The sequence below is a fragment of the Canis lupus genome, chromosome 7 (assembly GCF_003254725.2).
Source record: "Canis lupus dingo isolate Sandy chromosome 7, ASM325472v2, whole genome shotgun sequence".
Classification (NCBI taxonomy): domain Eukaryota; kingdom Metazoa; phylum Chordata; class Mammalia; order Carnivora; family Canidae; genus Canis; species Canis lupus.
Window position 1 is genome coordinate 79,355,010 of NC_064249.1, and position 20,204 is coordinate 79,375,213.

Consider the following 20,204-nt stretch of genomic DNA (forward strand, 5'->3'; position numbering starts at 1 on the left):
CTGACAGGACAGTTGACTGGAGAGGGTTACATTAAATGGACACTTAATGGTCTACAACCTGTAGAAAACCTGCATCTTCTCTATAGTCCTGATACTGTCACTGTGCTTTTAAGAGAAATGCCAAGTGAATTTGAGTTTTGTTCACATTGATACTAACACTTGTACTCAAAATCGTCTTGTTACACTGTACTCATCACCCTACAATAAAATGTCTTTTGCTTGTATTTTGTACCTTCCTCCTAACAAAATCTTTTCCTTATTCCGACTGACAGTAGACTAAAGAAGTATATATAACAGAAGATAAGAAAAGGCAGAATCACCTTCCTGCTTGCCAAGTAGATTTTAACAGAAGAGACTCCTTTAATTCTCCTCTGTTTCTATGTGAGTGTCAACTTTTTCTTAGCCTCTAAAAAAGGATTTCCTTTATGCTACATTAGGGTTTTCCCATCCTATTTTGATTTTATCTTTTACATATTGGTAGTTGTTTCTACAAACTGTTTTCCAGGAAAAATATCCAGAAAATAAAATTAGGCATCTTTCTCTTGCAAAGAAGTCAGCACTATACAACAAAATGGCAAGCAGCCCCAGCTCATGGTTTCATTGATTGCTAGGCCTGATGCTGAGGTGAACCATCAAAGACAGGCGCCAAACCGCTGCGCCACCCAGGGATCCCCCATTGTTAAATCAGATCCATGTCTCTGTTATATGTTAGGTTCCATTCCCCCAAAAGTAGATTAAAATGAATGAACGATTTGTATTTTATGACCCTATATCACAAACAATAGTAAGATGAAACCTGACTTAATATATACTTTTTGGATGCCTTTAAGGCTTTTTGAAAATGTAAGTCTAATGACAGACTAAAGAGATCTCATTTTAGGAACTCTTCTTGTAGTAAGCATTCTTCATTACTCTAAGGACCTTCAAACCGCTTTTAAAATTTGTTTCTACCACAAGAAATAAATTGAAAATTTAATACGGAATTGCCTCCCAAAGTTTTTAAATGGTAACTGCTGAGCATATAGGCAGTTTCCATGGCAACTTTTTCAGTGATCCATTGCTCTGATTGTAGCAGAAGACCGAGTCACCTTCATTGCTATTGACCTTGACTGAATTGTGAGCATTGGCAGTTGAGGAAGATGTAGGCATTGATCCCATTCATTAGACAAGCATAAGTACAACTTAGGACATTATGTGGAATATAGTTATAATGCAATAGGTTCCAAATCAAACTATCTTCAATCAGGGGATCACCTATATTTCAGCATTAGAGTTGGAGTATTTTTGAAAACAACATTTCCTAAAGAAATTAGCCATTTAATATAACAGTAGCATTTAGGCTCTTAAAGATCTCAGATTCACAGCTCAGTGCATTCCACTGCAATGCTCTCAAATGTTCTAGAATTCAAATTTCAGCATTGTCGAGGCACTTCCCTTTAAAGAGACATGAAAGGGTAGGCTAGAAACATTACAGTTGTTTGTTCATATACCGTTGAAGTACATCTGTATCTGATAGGAAACTTTCATTCATTGTTATTACCACTTTTACTATAATCAGAAGTCACATCTAGTAACTGCTACTGCATGTTAGGTGTTGGGGTAGGTGTTTTATATTCATTATCTTGTTTCCACTCTACTGTAACAGTTTTGCTGATAAATCCAGGTTTAGAATCTTGCCCAAGGTCACATGAGCAGTAAATGGTAGAACAGGGATTCAGAGGTCAGTCAGGTTGACCCCAGGGCCTGGGCTATTAATAACTAAGTCTTTAGAATAAGACATTTTTAAAGACTTTTTTAGTACGTATTGATATGTTAAAACCTGGACAAGTCGTGTTAGATTACACTTCCATCAGGACTCTATTGAGAATCCTATTTCCTTTCTTCTTGACAACACTGGGAATTAGATTTGTTAATTTATGTCAATGTGAAATGTCAAAAATAAAAAAAAAGTTATAGCATTATTATTTTAATGAGTATTTTTAAACTAGCAAAAGGGAACAAACATATCCTAATGTTTTTATCTTTTGTGAATTATGTGTGTCCAGTGTGCATTTTTCAAATGAAGGCCCTTTTTCTCAATCTACCAAGCAATTTTTTAACTTTTCTCAAATTCCTTTTAAAACTCCACCAGGAGGGGCAGCCCGGGTGGCTCTTGCTCAACCACTGAGCCACCCACGGGCCCCCAAAACAATCTTTAAAAAATATAAAATGAGTAAAAGCTTTAAAGGGCATAATATGTATTCCCTGAAGATATAAAGGCGTTACTCATAAAGCTAGATGAGCATGGGAGCCCCCTTTTTCAACAGTCCCTGACAAGTCTTTTATTGTATTATTTTCTTCACATTTTTAATTTGATTATAGGTCAAGTCGAATGATTTGTATTTACCTAGACAAGTTTCCCTTTCATTCAGTTTGTCAAACTAAATATTTGTTATGAAAAAAAATTCAAACGACATGAAAGGTGTTTAACGAACCCTGATACACCAACTATGTAGATTCAACAATTAGATTTTGTCATGTATCTCTCATTTGAACCTTCTTTGCTATGGTATTTCAGAGTAAATATTGGAATTTTAGTCCTTCGTATTTTGGTATGTATCTCTAAAATAACATCTTCTTTCATAGTAATATATGATTATTACACCTAACAAAGATAGCAGTTTTTCTTAGGTGTGATCAAATACACAACACAAACAGATCTCTCCAGCAATCTCATAAAGCTGTCGACAGTGTTAACATCAGAGTCCTAAATAAAAATTCAGGGGCAGCCCGGGTGGCTCAGCGGTTTAGTGCCGCCTTTGGTCCAGGGCGTGATCCTGGAGACCGGGGATCAAGTCCCACATCGGACCCCTGCATGGAGCCTGCTTCTCCCTCTGCCTGTGTCTCTGACTCACTCTCTCTCTCTCTCTCTCTCTCTCTCTCTGTCTCTCATGAATAAATAAATTTAAAAATCTTTAAAAAATGAAAAATAAAAATTCATACTTTTGGCTGTTATATCTATTAAGTATCTTTTAATCTATTGTGACCTCCTTGTTTCTTCTCCTCATACCATTATTATGCTGCAGAAATGGCCATTTTCCTGTAGAATCTTCCATATCCTGAACATGTCCTTTAGTAGTGTTCAACTTGTTCTCTCATATTTACTATAAATGGAAGTTAGCTCTACAGGCTTGAATAAATTCGGATTCTTCTTTCTTGGCAAGGTTACTTCATAGGAGGTGACATTGTTTGCTCCACACGTTAGGAGGTATAGTTGTCTCACTCTTATTGAGGCTAAGAATCATCAGTGGTTTCAGGTGGGGACCGCCTGATTTCTCTACTGTGAGGTTCCACTTCATGCTTTCATCCCATTCCACTTCATGCTTTCATCCCATAGTTCTGTCCATTGACAAGTGTTGCCCAAATGAGTCCGTTAAGAATTGCAGCATTTTGTTCTCAACATTATTTTTACTTCTACATTTATTAGGATTTTTAATTCTAATATTTAATTACGTTATGTAATTTTTCTAGAACATTTCCTTATCAGACAGGGTTAATTGAAATACAGTTCATAGAGGAAAGTCAAAGGCTTAATTACTCCCTTTTAATCTCCAGTTTTTAGAGTAAGAAGCTGGTGGTCTGTTTACTTAACAGTGTTGTCCAATGAATTGGTGGGTTTGGGAGGTTAGAGTTCTCTTTCTCTCATTTTTTAAAGAATTACATTATTAAACTCAGGGAGTTTTATATATTAAATGTTTGAACTCATTACATTCTTTAAAAAAGAACTTTTTAGGGGATCTCTGGGTGGCTTAGTGGTTTGGTGCCTGCCTTTGGCCCAGGGCGCGATCCTGGAGTACCGGGATCAAGTCCCACGTCAGGCTCCTGGCATGGAGCCTGCTTCTCCTTCCTCCTGTGTCTCTGCCTCTTTCTCTCTTTATCATAAATGAATGAATGAATGAATGAATGAATCTTTAAAAAAATAAATAAAAATAAAAAAGAACTTTTTAGTAAAGTATTGTACTCTTACAGAAAAACCTGCATATCTTAAGTACATAGAGAGAAGGACTATTCACAGACTGTCCCTCTTTGGCCTCTTGTAAAATTACTCTGCCTTTGGTTTTCAATAGATTTACTGTTAGGTACTTAGAGTGGTTTTTGTCAGATTTATCCTGATGACAGAGTTCATAATGCTTCTTGAATTTGTTGCCTGATGTGTTTCTCAGCTAGTATCGATCTCTAAAATATTGTGCTCCTTTCTCTTTATTCTGGATGTTTTCTTATCAAATACTATTTTCTACTTTACTGATTTTCTCAGCAGTTGTGTCTCATCTGGTATTTAAGCCATCCATTAAGTTCTTCATTAGTTATTGTATTTTTAACTTCTAGATTTTTCCATGTAGCTCTTTTTTGTATTTTGCAGTTCCCTGCCAGAATCCTCAGTCTTGTCCTCAGACTCCTTAAGCACAATTACTTTAAAGCATGCATTTGATGGGTCCCAATGGGCCTGTTTGTATTGTCTGTTGTTTCGTCTTTTGGTTATATGGTCTTACCTTTTAATGTACCTGGTTATTTTTATTGAGTGCCCGACATTTTATCTGAAGAATCGTGGAGCTAATTGAGGCTCTGGATGGTGTTATCTTCCTCCAGAGGGGATTTCTGCTTGTGGCAACTGACTAGGCTAGAAATTATATTACAAATACAGATGGACTTAATCCAATCTGATTGAGATGCTTCACAGCTAGATGTGAGTCTCTCTGAGGGATAGTCTATTTCTTTCTCACTTGTACAACTCAGGCAGACCTCTTGGACTTCCACATAAAATCTGTAAGGAATTACTGGAGTCCCTTTTTTGGCAGATCCTGAATTCCAATATTTGCCCTTTTCACTTCTAACTCCTGTGAGCCTGTCAAACCTTTTGCTAAGTTTCCCTACCCACTCAGTTTCTAAGGCTCTCAGCTATACTTCAAACATCTTTAAGGGAAAAGTGGTCCTAAATGCTATACTTACCTGTTTTCCCAAATCTTGAACCCACAATTTTTTACTTTTTTGATAGTTTTCTGAGGCCATTAAACAGTGTATGCATGTGCATCTGTGTATATATACATGTCTAGCTTTTTTTAAAAGATATATTTATTTGAGAGAGAATGAGCATGTGCAGGGGGAGGGGCTAAGAGAGAGGAAGAGAAATCCTCAAGATGACTCCTCACTGAGCATGGAACCCAACATGGGGCCCAATCCCAGAACCCTAAAATCATGGCCCAAACCGAAATCAAGAGCTGGCCACTCAATTGACTGAGCCACCCAGATCCCCTACACATGTCTAGCTTTTATAACTGTTCTCAGGTGGGGAAGTTGGTCTAAAACATCTAATCCACCTACTAGAAATATCATTATGTTTGAAGTTCAGCTCTTTGAAGTTTCATCTTGGGTCACTGGATATCACATCACGTTGACTTATGTGTCCATTTAGCACAATCCACTAGTAATTACAAATTTTCTTGATTTCTAGTGCAGGATGTCCCAACTAATATTATATATATTCTGCCACAGCCCTGACACCAGTCATGCTTTCAAGGAGACTTGGGTTGTTGTTTTTTTTCTTTGTATGTTTGCTTGTTCTTTTGGTTGAATGGTGTTTAAAGAACATAATCTGACAGCTGGCACTCTCATTGCTGTTTAGTTGTCATTACTAGGCCTTTTCAGTGGACTATAGTAGAAAATACATATTTTTACAACAAAAATGTTTACGATTTCAAATTCACATTTATCATTATAAGTTTTTAGCTTTCTTTCTTTATTTGGTTTTAGGTTTCTATTTCCTCTTACACTGAAAACATTGATTCTTAAAAACCTTACTTTCGTTAGATAATCAGTGGCTTAAAAATACTGTCACCAAAATGACTACTAAAAATTAGACCATTGAATGAAGTTTGATATTTCATTTCTGTTTGTCCTTAGAATACATTCTGTGGTCTTCAGATGATTAATTATCATTGATAATAAATTTTTATACTAACTATAAAACTTCAAAAAAATACATTCTACCTAGTATTCTACTAAGAATGTATTTATGTGCAAATCAAAATAATACTGTGTTCCAAGGACACAGAAAGTAAGTACTTTGTCTATATCATTATGTCACAATTCTGATCATTTCAGTTTATTCTCATGTTTCAGAGAATTCTTTTAAATCCTCAATTCAATTTTATTTTGGAATATATAAAATGTTAATTTCTTTCCAAAGTCAAAACTATAACAGGATATACACAGAAAGAAAGCTCTTGCTTCCATCCATATTCCTTTTTCCTTGTTTCCTCCCTTCCTCTGTAGATAACTTATTTTCTTTATTATTTTCATTTTTTAAAGATTTATTCACCTCTTTTTACAGAGAGCAGGAGGGGGGGGAGAGAATCTCTCAAGCCAGACTCCCTGCTGAGCAAGGAGTCCAACTCAGAGCTTATCCCACAACCCATGAAATCATGACCTGAGCCAAGATCAAGAGTCAGGGGAACCCTGGGTGGCTTAGCGGTTTGGTGCCTGCCTTTGACTCAGGGCATGATCCCAGGATCCCTGGATCGAGTCCCACATCGGGCTCCCTGCATGGAGCCTGCTTCTCCCTCTGCCTGTGTCTCTGCCTCTCTCTCTCTCTCTCTCTCTCATGAATAAATAAAAATCTTTTTTCTTTAAATAAATAAAATCTTTCAAAAAAAAATCAAGAGTCAGAGGCTCAACCAACTGAGCCACCAGGCGCCCTTTCATTATTTTTAGTTTATCCTTCTAATTTCTTTTTTGCATGCATGTGCGCGTGCGCACACTCTCTCTCTCTCACACACACACACACACACACACACATTCTTACACTCTTCCTCAGGTCCTTTCTTACCCAAAAGATAACACAGTATGTACTGTTTGGCACCTTTCTGTATTCACGGTCTCTCCCAGACTCATTCTCTGTTAGTGTAGAGATATCTTCATTGCTTTTCCCGCCTGCATAGTATTATGTTATGTGGAGATACCATAGTTTATTGATGGACATTTTGTTTTCTTTCATTATTTGCAAATGCTAGAATGACCAACCTTGTGCATATGCTGTCTCACAGTTGCACAAGTCTGCCTTCGTATTTACCTCCTAAAGGTGAGATTCCTGAGTCTCAGTGCATATGCACCTATAGTTTTTTAAACGTTGCCAAATGTTCCTCCAATGAGGCCATACCATTCTGCATTCCCACTAACATTTCATGAGAGTTTTTGTTTTCCTATGACCTCACTAATATATCAGTATTTCAAATTTTGGCATTTTTATCACAGATTGTCAGTTTTCTTAGAGAATTATCCAGAGAATTTTCATTGAAATTTTTTCCATATCGATGGTTATATTCTTTTTCTCTTCCCTAGTGTTTTGTATGTGTGATTTTCCCCTTTTTCCTAATTAGGGTATTGTCTGCTTGTTGTTTGCTTTTAAAAGAAACAAAGGTGCTTATTTACCTATATCTTATGGTTTTCCTCTATTTTCTGATTGATTTATTTAGGGTTTTATTTTTTGTCATTTCTTCTGTCCTGCTTTCTTTGGACTTGGTTTGCTTTCTCGATTTTACCTGTGCACTTAGGAATGATTCTGAGGCCTTCGTTCTTCTGTAAGAGCAACTCTGTCACTGATCAGCACCCAGCCATTAGCTGTTTATATTTTTTCTTACTGATTTGTAGAATTTCTTCATGTGGTTTTGCTCTTCCTGAATGTGTTGCTAATATTTTTCTTAGTTGCTATTACTCTCTTCTCAATTTATGAGGTTCCACTTTTAACAAAAGACTTAAATTTTCATGCATTCGAAACTCTGCTTTTTCCTTTAGAGACTCTGGATTCTTTTCTTAAAACATTGAAAAGCCTCCTTGCCGCTCTTACCCCATCCCTGGGTCAAAATGATGAACATATTTAGCTATATTTTTTCTAACCCCTTAAAGTTTATTTCTTAACCTTTTAATCTTCTGGAATTCTTTTCGTTGAAGGAATTAATTAGAGATCTAGCCTTTGCATTTTCTCTATTTAATTATTACTCAGCCCAGTAGCTATAACTCCATGATTTGTCTCCTCAGGTATGAAATCCTATCTGTGTAATTGACTGAATTCCCATACACCCTTGGAATTGTTTCTGGCTTCTGGCTCTTCCACCACTGTTTTTTATCTTTCTGTGTATGGTGCCATTTCAAATACATTAGCTAGTATAGTTTTGTACCACGTATTGTTCTGTTAAAAAATGTCAGCCCATTGTTCTTTTTCAGAATTTTGGATGGCAGTTCCAGGGTTCACCCTCAAGTTCAGTTTCTGCTCCCTCTTTCTTGTATCTTGTGACTTTTGCACTGTGAGTAGCAAGTCCTCCGTCTGAATGTCTGCCTTTGTAGGCTTTCAGAATGCACTCCCTGGACCTCTCCAGAATGGTTTCATCTTCTCTCCTCCATCTCTTCTCCAGGGCCACATTTTAGCCGGCAGTGGTTTTTTTCCTTCTCTTCCTGGGTGTTTCTGAAGTAGCAGGAGCCCCACAGGTCCTCTTTGTGCTAAGGGAAGTCTGGCACTCATCTGACTGTTGGATCTGGTTCCACCTCTTGTCAGCCCGTTACGTTGACCTTCTAGCCAAACTGGATTTCCTCCCCATAGCATGGTCCACTTCACTGTGAGGCTTTCTGTGCATGCACTTTATTATTCACCCTTTTACCTCCCCACCAACTTGGACAGGTCTCTTCCCATTGATAGTAAGTAACTACCGTGTAATGAGCATTTAATATCTGCTAAGCAAGACAGCAGATTTTTTTAAAGTATATTATTATGTAATCATATCCTATAAAAGAGGTAATATTCTAATTTTTCAAATGAGAAACCTGAGGCCAAAGGACACATAGCTAATAAATGCTAAAACTGGGGCTCAGATCCAGGCCTGACTCCAGGGCTTGTGTGCCTGACCACCCTGCTGTCTTCCTTTTCCCTTTGTCCCCAAGACCCCCAAGTGCTTCCATAGACTTGGTACGTTCCAACGTGAATCTCCTCTAAATGATAATCTGTGTGAAGGTGTGGTCATGTGTGGATTACTGCTCTGTCCCCAGCACCTACCACATCTCTGTTATTTAGGGACCATATGATTTATTTTATGTGTCTCAATTTTCTTTTTTTTTTAAGATTATATTTATTTGTTTATTCACAAGAGACAGAGAGAGAGGCAGAGACACAGGCAGAGGGAGAAGGAGGCTCCATGAAGGGAGCCTGATGTGGGACTCGATCCGGGGACTCCAGGATCATGCCCTGGATTGAAGGCAGACTCTAAACCGCTGAGCCACCCGGGAATCCCCTTCTTTTTTTTTTTTTTAAGATTTTATTTATTTATCATGAGAGAGAAAGAGAGAGGCAGAGACAGGCAGAGGGAGAAGCAGGCCCCATGCAGGGAGCTGGATGTGGGACTCGATCCCGGGACTCCAGGATCATGCCCTGGGCTGAAGGCAGGTGCCAAACCACTGAGCCACTCAGGGATCCCCATGTCTCACTTTTCTATTAAATGCCAGACATTATGTATAGGACAGTAAGTCTGGAGTGAAAAATATGCCTATAAATGGGCACACCTCTGCTGATAGAAGTTGGCTCATTCTGGTTAGGACCTGAGCTGAGTTTGGGCTTCGTCTTTAGTGTACTGTTAGCTTGACATTCCCCAGTAGTTGTTGCTGTGCGTGAGGAGTGCGGCCTGGGTTCTGTTCAGTGTTGCTTTACCCACCTCTGCTTTCAGCAGCCCCTGCAGTAGAGTTAGAGATGGGTATTTCTATTGTCCTGGTCCAGCCTCCTTCTTGGGGAGTCCCTGTGTGTGTCTGGGTCATAGTCACAGGGCTTTCTCAGCATGTCTGTCTTTTCTCATCTTGGCAGCTCTGTGTCTGTGGTTGGCCCTGAGTGAGAGGTTCCTGCCCCTTCCCCAGTGGTAGCATAGGATCCAGATATAGGATTGTACACCCAGTATGGTTTGCTGCTCTAACCCCATGTTAGAGGGTTTTTTGCTCAGTCCCCCCACCAACAGGAACAGGCAGCTGTCTGTTGGTGTCCTGGAAGTGAGTTTCCTGCTTCTCATTCAGCGGCAGATGGGTTATGTTTCTACTTCTCCCCTGGAAGCAGTGGAAATTTCCTCGTGCTCTGGGCCAATAGTTTGCTGCCACAATAGGTTAAAGCTTTTGCCTCGCATGAGAAGGAAGGTCTGGGAAGCTGGGTCAGATAGAGGGCTCTTTCCCATCTCCTTCTCCACACCTTGTCTTTCTCGTGAGCACCTGGTGAAGGCTGGTGGGAATGAGCTTTCAAGTGAGTGCAAATTCCACTGTATCTGGAGCTCCAGCTTTCCAGACTGACACATTAGACCACATGTAGCCTTTAAGAATTTATTGAAATCTGGGCAGCCCCGGTGGCGCAGTGGTTTAGCGCCGCCTGCAGCCCGGGGTGTGATCCTGGAGTCCCGGGATCGAGTCCCACATCAGGCTTCCTGTATGGAGCCTGCTTCTCCCTCTGCCTGTGTCTCTGCCTCTCTCTCTCTCTCTCTCTCTCTCTCTCTGTCTCTCATGAACAAATAAATAAAATCTTAAAAAGAATTTATTGAAATCTTAATCTGATTTCTTTCTTTCCATTCTGTGGAGACCGTGTCCTCCCCCTGTGCTCTGCCAAAAATGAGAGTATGCGTTCTCCTTTTGTTCTCTCTTTAGAGGGACTTGCCCCTCTAGAGAATTCATTTTACTTGACTGCCTTCCAAAATCATTCTCTGATGGCCCTAAGAAGACTTATGATTTATTAAATTATCTGGCTTTTTCTCACTGGTAGAGTAAGAGAAGCAGTCTTTGCATATCCTAAGCAGAAGCCAGTCTGGGTCACCTATAATGCTTCTGTGCATCACCCCAGGGAGCCCATTTATTTTACATTTAAAGGAGCTGAGGCCCAGGCAGTGACTTGTCCAGTCTATGACAAACTGGGACTAGAATCCATTCCAGAGCTCCTCTCCCCTGGCTTGCAGCTACCTCTGTTTTGCCTTTTTCATTTTTTTTTAAAGCTGAACTGTAGCTCTTCTGGGTGTGATTCTTAGCACCACTGACTCTTCTTCCAGAGAAGGAATGAAAAAAAAAACAAAAACAAAACCCGGCATCCATGGGCAGCCTCGGTGGCTCAGCGGTTTAGCGCCGCCTTCAGTCCAGGGTGTGATCCTAGAGACCCAGGATCGAGTCCCACGTTGGGCTCCCTGCATGGAGCCTGCTTCTCCCTCTGCCTGTGTCTCTGCCTCTCTCTCTCTCTGTCTCTCATTAATAAATGAATAAAATCTTAAAAAAAATGGCATCCAAGTGTAGAGATTATTTCCCTTTTGTGCATTAACAATATCAAAGATAGGGATCCCTGGGTGGCGTAGCGGTTTGGCGCCTGCCTTTGGCCCAGGGCGCGATCCTGGAGACCTGGGATCGAATCCCACATCAGGCTCCCGGTGCATGGAGCCTGCTTTTCCCTCTGCCTGTGTCTCTGCCTCTCTCTCTCTCTCTCTCTGTGACTATCATAAATAAATAAAAAAATTTAAAAAAAAACAATATCAAAGATAATAAGCCTTGAAATTTAAGGCATTCTAGAAGAATCAGTAAGCTCTTTGGTTTCAGAAATGATTATTTTCGAACTTCACCTTCTACATTTTTCTTCTCAAAGGTTGTTGAGTGTTACAGTGACTTTCTTCAAGGTGCTGGGATAATCTAAAGTAAATTCTGGATTTTACTAAAGTTTGAGGTCATCCTAAAGCTTTTTCTACATTAATTACATGTTTGATTACTCTAATAAAATTTGCTTTCTAAATTCAGTATTTTCTACAATCTTCATTGGAGGTTGAGACTTAAGAATGGCAAAGGACTTTTTTTTAATCCCATATAAGCACTTGTTTTTGCAAATGAAAAACTTCCACTTAGGTGAAGTGACTTAGCAAAGGTCACACAGGTCATTATTGGCAGAACTGTAATGGGGAGCTCTCCTCTCTCTTTTGACAATGTCAAAGCTATTATAAGAAAAAAAAGATACATTTTCCTAGAGAGTTGTTTTACTCAGATATTACTTTTCGTAGGATGTGAAAGAGTAGTTCTTTTTATAATAAAACAGTATATTTTGAAGAAAGATGGAAATGAGCACTAATTCTTAAGGCAGAACATTAAATTTTTAAAAAAACAAAACAGAAAACTCAAGGCTCTGGGATGTATGCTCACTCTCTGCCAGTGGGAGGGCTGGGGGAGGAGGAGAAGCACTGCCCTGCACCCCACTTTGTGCTCAGTGTGGGCAGCCTGCTAAGATAATGTGATTGTTGGGAGCTGCAATTGAGTTGGATTTCCATCAGAACATTCCTTTTTTGTGAGTTCCGTGGCTATTTTCCAAGTATGGAAAATCATGTAAAGTTAGCCAGTGTCCCCTAGCAGCCACCTTTCTCCAGCCTTCCTGCCACCAGTAAGCATGTTTTCAATAATAGACTTCCCAAGGTTCTAGTTTAGGCTTGTGGGCCATGTTCAGACACTGTCCAAAGAACCAAGACAAAGACCACATCATCTTACATTCCCACGCAAGAACAGCGGTGCCATAACTCTGCCCTTCCCCCCTCCCTGCCCCCACATTATCAGAGTTACACATTGTCTCCTCTGGTCACAGGATTAATTCTTCAGCTGTGATTTTGCAGGTAATACAAAGCTAGTTCTTGCTATCAGAAGCTGGACATTTGGAGACAAATCCAGTTCTGGCTAGAAATAACGTGATCACAAAGCTTTTTAGTGTATGCGCCAATAAATTAACAACATAAAGATAACAGGAGTCTATCACCAAATGATTGGCTTTGAAGGCCATTTGCACATTAACTTTAAAAAGAGGCTTGCCTGTCCATTTCCTCCCCCTTCATCCCCACTCTGGCCAAGTCCCATTAATTTTGTTGAAGGTTTTATTTTCTGCTGAAAATGCAGGAAATTTAGACAACTCTCTTGGAATGCCCCCAAAACTAATACAAACAAGATACATATGCTTCTCTTAAGGAAACTAAAAATAAATGATTTGAAATTTTTAACTGTATCAATTCTCTCTTAAAAGGAAAAGGAAGTTTATATAATGAGGCAACCGTGAGTACTATGGACAGGGTAAGACCCTCTCATAATTGCCAGCTTGTCTGTTAGACATGAAATCAAACTTAGTACAGAACTTGTTCAGTGTTCATTACCAACAGGGACAAAAACCATCAGAAACGTCTGAAAATGGACCATTTTTTAAGGGTCTTTGTTTTAACATTTGAAATTTTCTACAACAAAATAAGTATGCTTTTGTATTGGGTGGGTTTTTTTGTTTTGTTTTGTTGGAGTAGAAAGTGTGATCTGGGATCCATTTCTGAAATGAAAGCTGTATGTACTAAAAAAAAAAAAGAGAGAGAGAATGAAAAAGACGTGATATTTTCCACGTATTTTGCTCTCTACCAGAGAGCCATCAGATTTTATCTCTGGAAAAGCTAATTTTGACACAATACAGGGGAAACATGGTTGGTTTTTAAAACATGTCTTTTTATAAAACCTTATGTTATTCCATAAATGTAAGTCAGTTTTTCTGTACATCTCCTCTTAAGGGACTAGTTTTATAAAAAAAAAAAAAAATTTTTTTTAAGCTTTATAAAGTAATGGGAATGGGATCTGGGGTACATATTTAACTCTAAGAAATGTGATTTCTAAGTTCTTTATAGTTACAGTAATTGAATTAATTTATCAACTTTGGAAAAGCATTTATCTTTTTATAGTGTCTAAGATTAAAATGATTTTTCTTCTTTCAAATACATTATTTTAAGAAAACACATGGTACTTACTGTGTTAAGCACTATTTTAAGGGCTTTATAAATGCTATCTCATTTAATCTTCATGCGAAAAAAATCAAATAGCAACCTTTCTATATACCGTTTGAAATTCTGACACCCACCCAGATGGTGATGTAATTAGATAACATTTAGGTGTGTTTAAATACTGAGATTTGGACGATTTTGTAATTGTAAAGAAACTAATCAAATTCATGCTAATTTTTCATCTTTTTACAAGTAGTGATTACTACCCAGTAATGCTTTTTAAAAATGAAACGTAGGGCAGCCCCAGTGGCCCAGCGGTTTAGTACCGCCTTCAGCCCAGGGTGTGATCATGGGGCTGAAGTCCCACTCCCACATCTGGCTTCCTGCATGGAGCCTGCTTCTCCCTCTGCCTGTATCTCTGTCTCTCTCTCTCTCTCTGTCTCTCATGAATAAATAAATCTTAGAAAAGAAAAGAAAAGAAAAGAAAAGAAAAGAAAGAAAAGAAAAGAAAAGAAGAAAAGAAACATAAAGGGTTTCATTTGCTTATTGCCATTCTTGGTAGGTACCTGCACCAGAATCTGATTCAATCATAGCAGCAACTTGAAGATTCAAATAACTTGTAAATTATAATTACAAGTTATTTGATAATTTTCCTTGGGAATTAAACAAAAGTTTAATAATAGATCATTAGATCTCTTGGAGCCTTCATGTTATGAAGAACTTTTTGCCACCCAGAAGAGACTCTGTGTAGAAGAATCAAAAACCCTGGTCCCCACCCCGAGCTCGACCCCCCTTCTTCATCACAAGCCAGCACCAACTTGCCAGCCATGCAAGCTATCATACCAAGAGATCCTCTAACCTCCAGTTGAGCATCCCCATGTGAAGCCACATGGAGCAGAGACCTGCTGTCCCCATCAAGCCTCACCCAAATTATTAGCAAAACAAATGATTGCTATTCTAAGCAGCTAAGCTTTGGAACAGTTTGTTAAACAGCAATAGGTAATGATTTAAAAGTCACAAAACAAAAAATTAAAAAAATAAAAAAAAAATAAAAGTCACAAAACGTGATGGTAGGAATATATTGAAAGGTACCAACAATAACAACAAATGTAAGTAAATTAAACTCACTTAAAATTTGGAAACTTATTAGATCTACAAATCGTAAAACCTAGCTATATAGTTGCTTTGAACTATATGTGTTTTCAGTAACACAGAAAGCTTGAAAATTAAAGGCTTGGAAGTTATAGATAACCTGGCAAATAAAAAAATGAAGCTGGCATAACAATATTAGTAAAACATACACTTTACTAAAATAAACAACATGAATTAAGAGAAACAGTACATAGTTATAAAAAAAATGTTTAAAAAAAAAAGATGGCAGTTGTGAACCTAGAGTCACTCAGAATATATGAATCACTTGGAAGAATTGATGAATCCTTTCTCATTTTGGGAAATTTTGACCTAACTATCCAGAAGTGATGACTCTTTCAGACAGTGAATGTTAAACGGAATAATTATACATGCGGGTGAGAATGAGGGCAAGAAGCTTCCTATATTGTCAGCATCCATGTATTGTCATTGCTCTTTAAGCAACGATCTAGCAACATCCATTAACAATACAAATACAGTTTTTTCACCAATCCCTCTCCTGGAATCTGTCCCAGAGAAAAAGAAGAACAGATTTAACAACATGCTTATTGCATCCTTGCTCATAGAAATGAGGAAGCAAATAAATTGGATGCCTGTTAGAAAGTTGTGTCTTACATATGCAGTAAACTAATAATACTGTTGCTACTGTTTTGCTTTGAAATCTGTTTTCTTGGGCAGCCCGGGTGGCTCAGCAGTTTAGCGCCGCCTTCAGCCCAGGGTATGATCCTGGAGTCCCAGGATCGAGTCCCACATTGGGCTCCCTGCATGGAGCCTGCTTCTCCCTCTGCCTGTGTCTCTGCCATTCTTTCTCTCTCTCTCTCTCTCTGTCTCATGAATAAATAAATTTTTTTTAAATCTTAAAAAAATAAAAATAAACTTTTCATTCAGAATGATTACAAATAAAAATGTCTATTTCCTTGTGTAGATCTACAGTCCAATCTGTTTTGTTTTAAGATTTTTTTTATTTATTTATTTATTTATTTATTTATTTATTTATTTATTTATGAACACAGAAGGAAAGGCAGAGGGCGAAGCATACTCCTTGCCAGCTGCAGAACTCGATCCCAGGACCCTAAGATCATGACCCGAACCAAAGGCAGATGCTTAAACTGTCTGAGCCACCCAGGCACCCCCAAACTGGTTTTATAATTCATTCTGCCTAAAGAAACATTGCTTAGAGTACAGGTGTCTCATACATTATCTCAGCTTATTTTACTATGAAAAAAAAATCTTTATTTCACCTTCACATTTGAAGGATATCTTTGCTAGTTATAGAATCCTCTGGCTGCCTTCAAGATTTTCTCTTTGTCTTTGGTTTTCAGAGTTTAAGATGATGTACTTACATGTGTGTTTTTTTGTTTTATTTTGGGTAGATTTGGGGGATATTCTCTGAGCTTCTTGGACCATCATTTGATTCTTTCATTATTTTACTGCTCAGCCATTACCTCTTCAAGACTCTGTTAAGTCCACTGTTGAACCCATTTATGTGTTCTTTCCTGCTAATAATATGTATTTTTTATCTTCTAGCATTTACATTTGTCAGTTTCTTATAGTTTTCAACTCCACTAAAATTCCCCATCAATCCAAACATATGTAGGTTCATAATAGATTTTATAAAGCATAGTTCCTTTAAATTTCTTGTTTGATATTTTTATCATCTTTGTATCTCTTTTTTTTTTTTTTAATTTTTATTTATTTATGATAGTCACAGAGAGAGAGAGGCAGAGACACACAGGCAGAGGGAGAAGCAGGCTCCATGCACCGGGAGCCTGATGTGGGATTCGATCCCAGGTCTCCAGGATCGCGCCCTGGGCCAAAGGCAGGCGCCAAACCGCTGCGCCACCCAGGGATCCCTCTTTGTATCTCTTGATTTGGTACTGCCTATTGCTTTGTCTCTTAAATGTGAGTTGTTTTAACTTGTTTTTGTCTTGTACATTTTGGTTGAATGCTAGACATTATACTTTGTATACACTGTACAGGCAGAGATATATTGTGTGGGGATAACCATAGCTTTTTATTTACTGCACCAGATAGTACCTATTTTTTACTTTGTAGGCCATATAGCGTTTTTTTTTTTTTTTTAAGATTGTATTTATTTATTCATGAGAGGCACAGAGAGAGAGAGAGGCAGAGACACAGGCAGAGGGAGAAGCAGGCTCCATGCAGGGAGCCTAATATGGGGCTCGATCCCGGGTCTCCAGGGTCACGCCCTGGGCTGAAGGTGGCGCTAAACCACTGAGCCACCCAGGCTGACTGCCATATAGCTTTTGAGGTATACTTTATCTGTCACTAATATGTCAAATTAATTTCTTTCAATTAATATTTACATGGTATATCATCTTCCATCCTTCTGTTTTAGACCTAACTATATTTGAAGTGAGTTCTATCTAAAATTTCTTGTGGGTAGCATATAGTTGTGTTTTTTATCCACTCTGCCAATCTTTGGTTTTAATTATTTAGACCATTTGCAACTAATGCAATTATTGATAGATATATTAGAGTTTAAGTCTGCCATTTTACTGTTTTCTGTTTGTTCCCTCTTTTTCATATGTGTCTTGTTTTTCTGACTTCCTACAGATACTGGAATAGTTTTTTAGAATTCCATTTTGATGTATGCATGGTATTTTTGTGTGGATCTCTGTGTAGATTTGCTGTGAACAGTATACATACATGACTTGTCACAGTCTAGTATTGTTGACATTTAACAGTTCAAGAGAAAAGTAGAAACCCTTTCTGGCTTTAAGTCTCTTGGCCCTCCCTGGTTTGTAATATAATTGTCTTAGCTGTTCCCTTATATACATTCACATCAGACAATGTTACGATTTTTTGCTACAACTTTGGAACATAATTTAGAAAACTCAAGAGGAAAAGGAAAGTCTATTGTATTTACCTCTATTTTTGTTCTTTCCCTGTTCTTTCTTCAAGAGATTTGTTCATTGTTTTTACTGTCTTGTAACTGTTTCGTGTTTAGATTCCCAAAGGCTGTTGACTGAGAAAAGAGACAAAACAATAGGCTATTTATCTGTAAGTAGAATGATTGAAATGACAATATAGAGAATTGAAGTCATGTTCCTGAATTAGGCACTTTTCTTGGACTTGGTAAGACCCAACCACCACTTAACACTGTGGGAGTCTAATGATTTAGGGCAATGCCATGATGGGAGTGCCAATAAGGATCTAGTAAGTGAGGGGCTGAGTAAGCCCCAAATTTCCTGTCAAGTTGACAAGTCTATAATTTATTATGTTTGATTCCTAATTGTGACCATCTGAATTCAAAAGACTTTCACTCAAATACTTAGAAAGTGATAAACCTAAAGATTCTTGACAAAAATCATCTGGAAGAGTTTGTGTTACCTTTTAAATGTTAAAATTTTAAAGCAGTTATTCTTGTTCTGATTAATTCTGTGTTAAGGAGAAAAACACTGTATCTGGCTTTTCTTTCTTTATCAGGCACAAGACCTGAATGTCATTGAAGAAGTCATTCGAATGATGTTGGAGATCATCAATTCCTGCCTGACAAATTCTCTTCACCACAATCCAAACTTAGTGTACGCACTGCTTTACAAACGAGATCTGTTTGAACAGTTTCGAACTCATCCTTCATTTCAGGATATAATGCAAAATATCGATCTGGTAAGTGTAAATGGAGATTTTGCGATTCTTAAATATCAAAGCAGCAAAAGTTGAACAAACACTACAAAAGTTAGAATCCCTTCTTTGAACATAAAGTATATTTGTGGTCGATTCTGCCATAATAGTTATTGTATTCCATGTGTGTATTTTATACACACATACATATATTTAATAGAATTGAAATCATACTTTATACAGTTCTGCATTGTGCATTTAGATCATCAGCATTTTTCTGTGGTATCATCAATTCATTGAAAATCTCACATTTTTAATATCTGTATAACCTGTAATGTGGATGTCCCAAAAGAATATTTAACCATGGGGCGCCTGGGTGGCTCAGTTAAGTGTCTGCCTTCAGTTGGGGTCATGATCCCGGGGTTCTGCTCAGCAAGGAGTCTGCTTTTCCCTCTCCCTCTGCTCCTGCTCTCTCTCAAATAAATAAATAAAATCTTAAAAAAAAAAAATTTAACCATTATCCCATTATTACTCATTTTGCATGTTTCACCTATTTTGTTATTTCATAATTCATGAAGAGTTTGTAAATAAATCTTGTCTCACCTTTCTTCAGTTATATTTTTGGTATATAGTCTTAGAAATGGAATTATAGTAGTTTTTACTGTCAGAGGATATCAATACGTGCTGCCAAATTGCTTTCCAGAAACATTGGGCAAGTATATGCACCTGTATATCATCTGTTTCCACATTTAATCCAAGAGGGTCCGTCTCACTACATACATTCTTGCAGCTTTGAGTATTATAATTATTTTAATATTTGTCTTTTTATATCAAAACTGGTTTTTCATTATCATTTTTATGTTAATTTTCCCTATCTGGCAGAACAGTTTTCACTGGTATATAAACTTTTACCCTCTGTCTTTCCTAAAAGTGTTTTTGCCCCATTTTCTATTGCTGTATTAGTGTTTTCCAATTCAGTTTGATTACACAACTATTTCTTCTTTTTTCCTCACAGACTAATCTCTTTAATTAACATACTAGGGAAAAGCTTGAAGAAAATAGCAACAAATATATTCAACAATTTTTTTTAAGATTTTTATTTATTCACTAGAGACACAGAGAGAGAGAGAGGCAGAGACACAAGCAGAGGGAGAAACAGGCTCCATGCAGGGAACCCGATGTGGGACACGATCCCAGGACCCCAGGGTCATGACCAGGGCTGAAGGCAGATGCTCAACTGCTGAGCCACCCAGGTACCCCCTATATTCAACAATTTATCAAGCAAACCAAATGCCATGAACAGGTAGCATTCAACCCTGGAAAGCAACTGACATTTCCTACTGGTAACTTACTCATTGTAGTAGAGCAAATGAGTAGGAAAAAAGTCATCCATGTATAATAGGATCATCTCATTAAATGCTAAAGATATTGTATGAAAACAGTTCTGAGGAAACTGTAAGTAGAATATTTCTCTTTTTTCCCCATTTATTTTTTTTATTTTAATTGCAGTATAACTGGTATACAGTTTTGTATTAGTTTGAGCTGTACAATATATAGTGATTCAGCAATTCGGGACATTACTCGGCACTCCTCAGGGTGAATGTCCTCGTAATCTCCTTTGCCAGTTCACCCATCCCCCACTCGTCTCTCCTCTAGGAA

At 38.0% G+C, this 20,204-nt stretch overlaps 1 protein-coding gene across 4 annotated transcripts in view; it reads left to right on the forward strand.

Moving 5' to 3' along the window:
- Positions 1 to 20,204, forward strand: part of DYM (dymeclin) — a 340,736-nt gene that overhangs the window by 263,807 nt on the left and 56,725 nt on the right. For all 4 annotated transcript variants that reach the window (XM_025429635.3, XM_025429632.3, XM_049112965.1 and 1 more), the window contains one exon: positions 18,408 to 18,590. In XM_025429635.3, the coding sequence (XP_025285420.1) occupies positions 18,408 to 18,590 (183 nt within the window). The remainder of the gene's footprint in view (positions 1 to 18,407; positions 18,591 to 20,204) is intronic.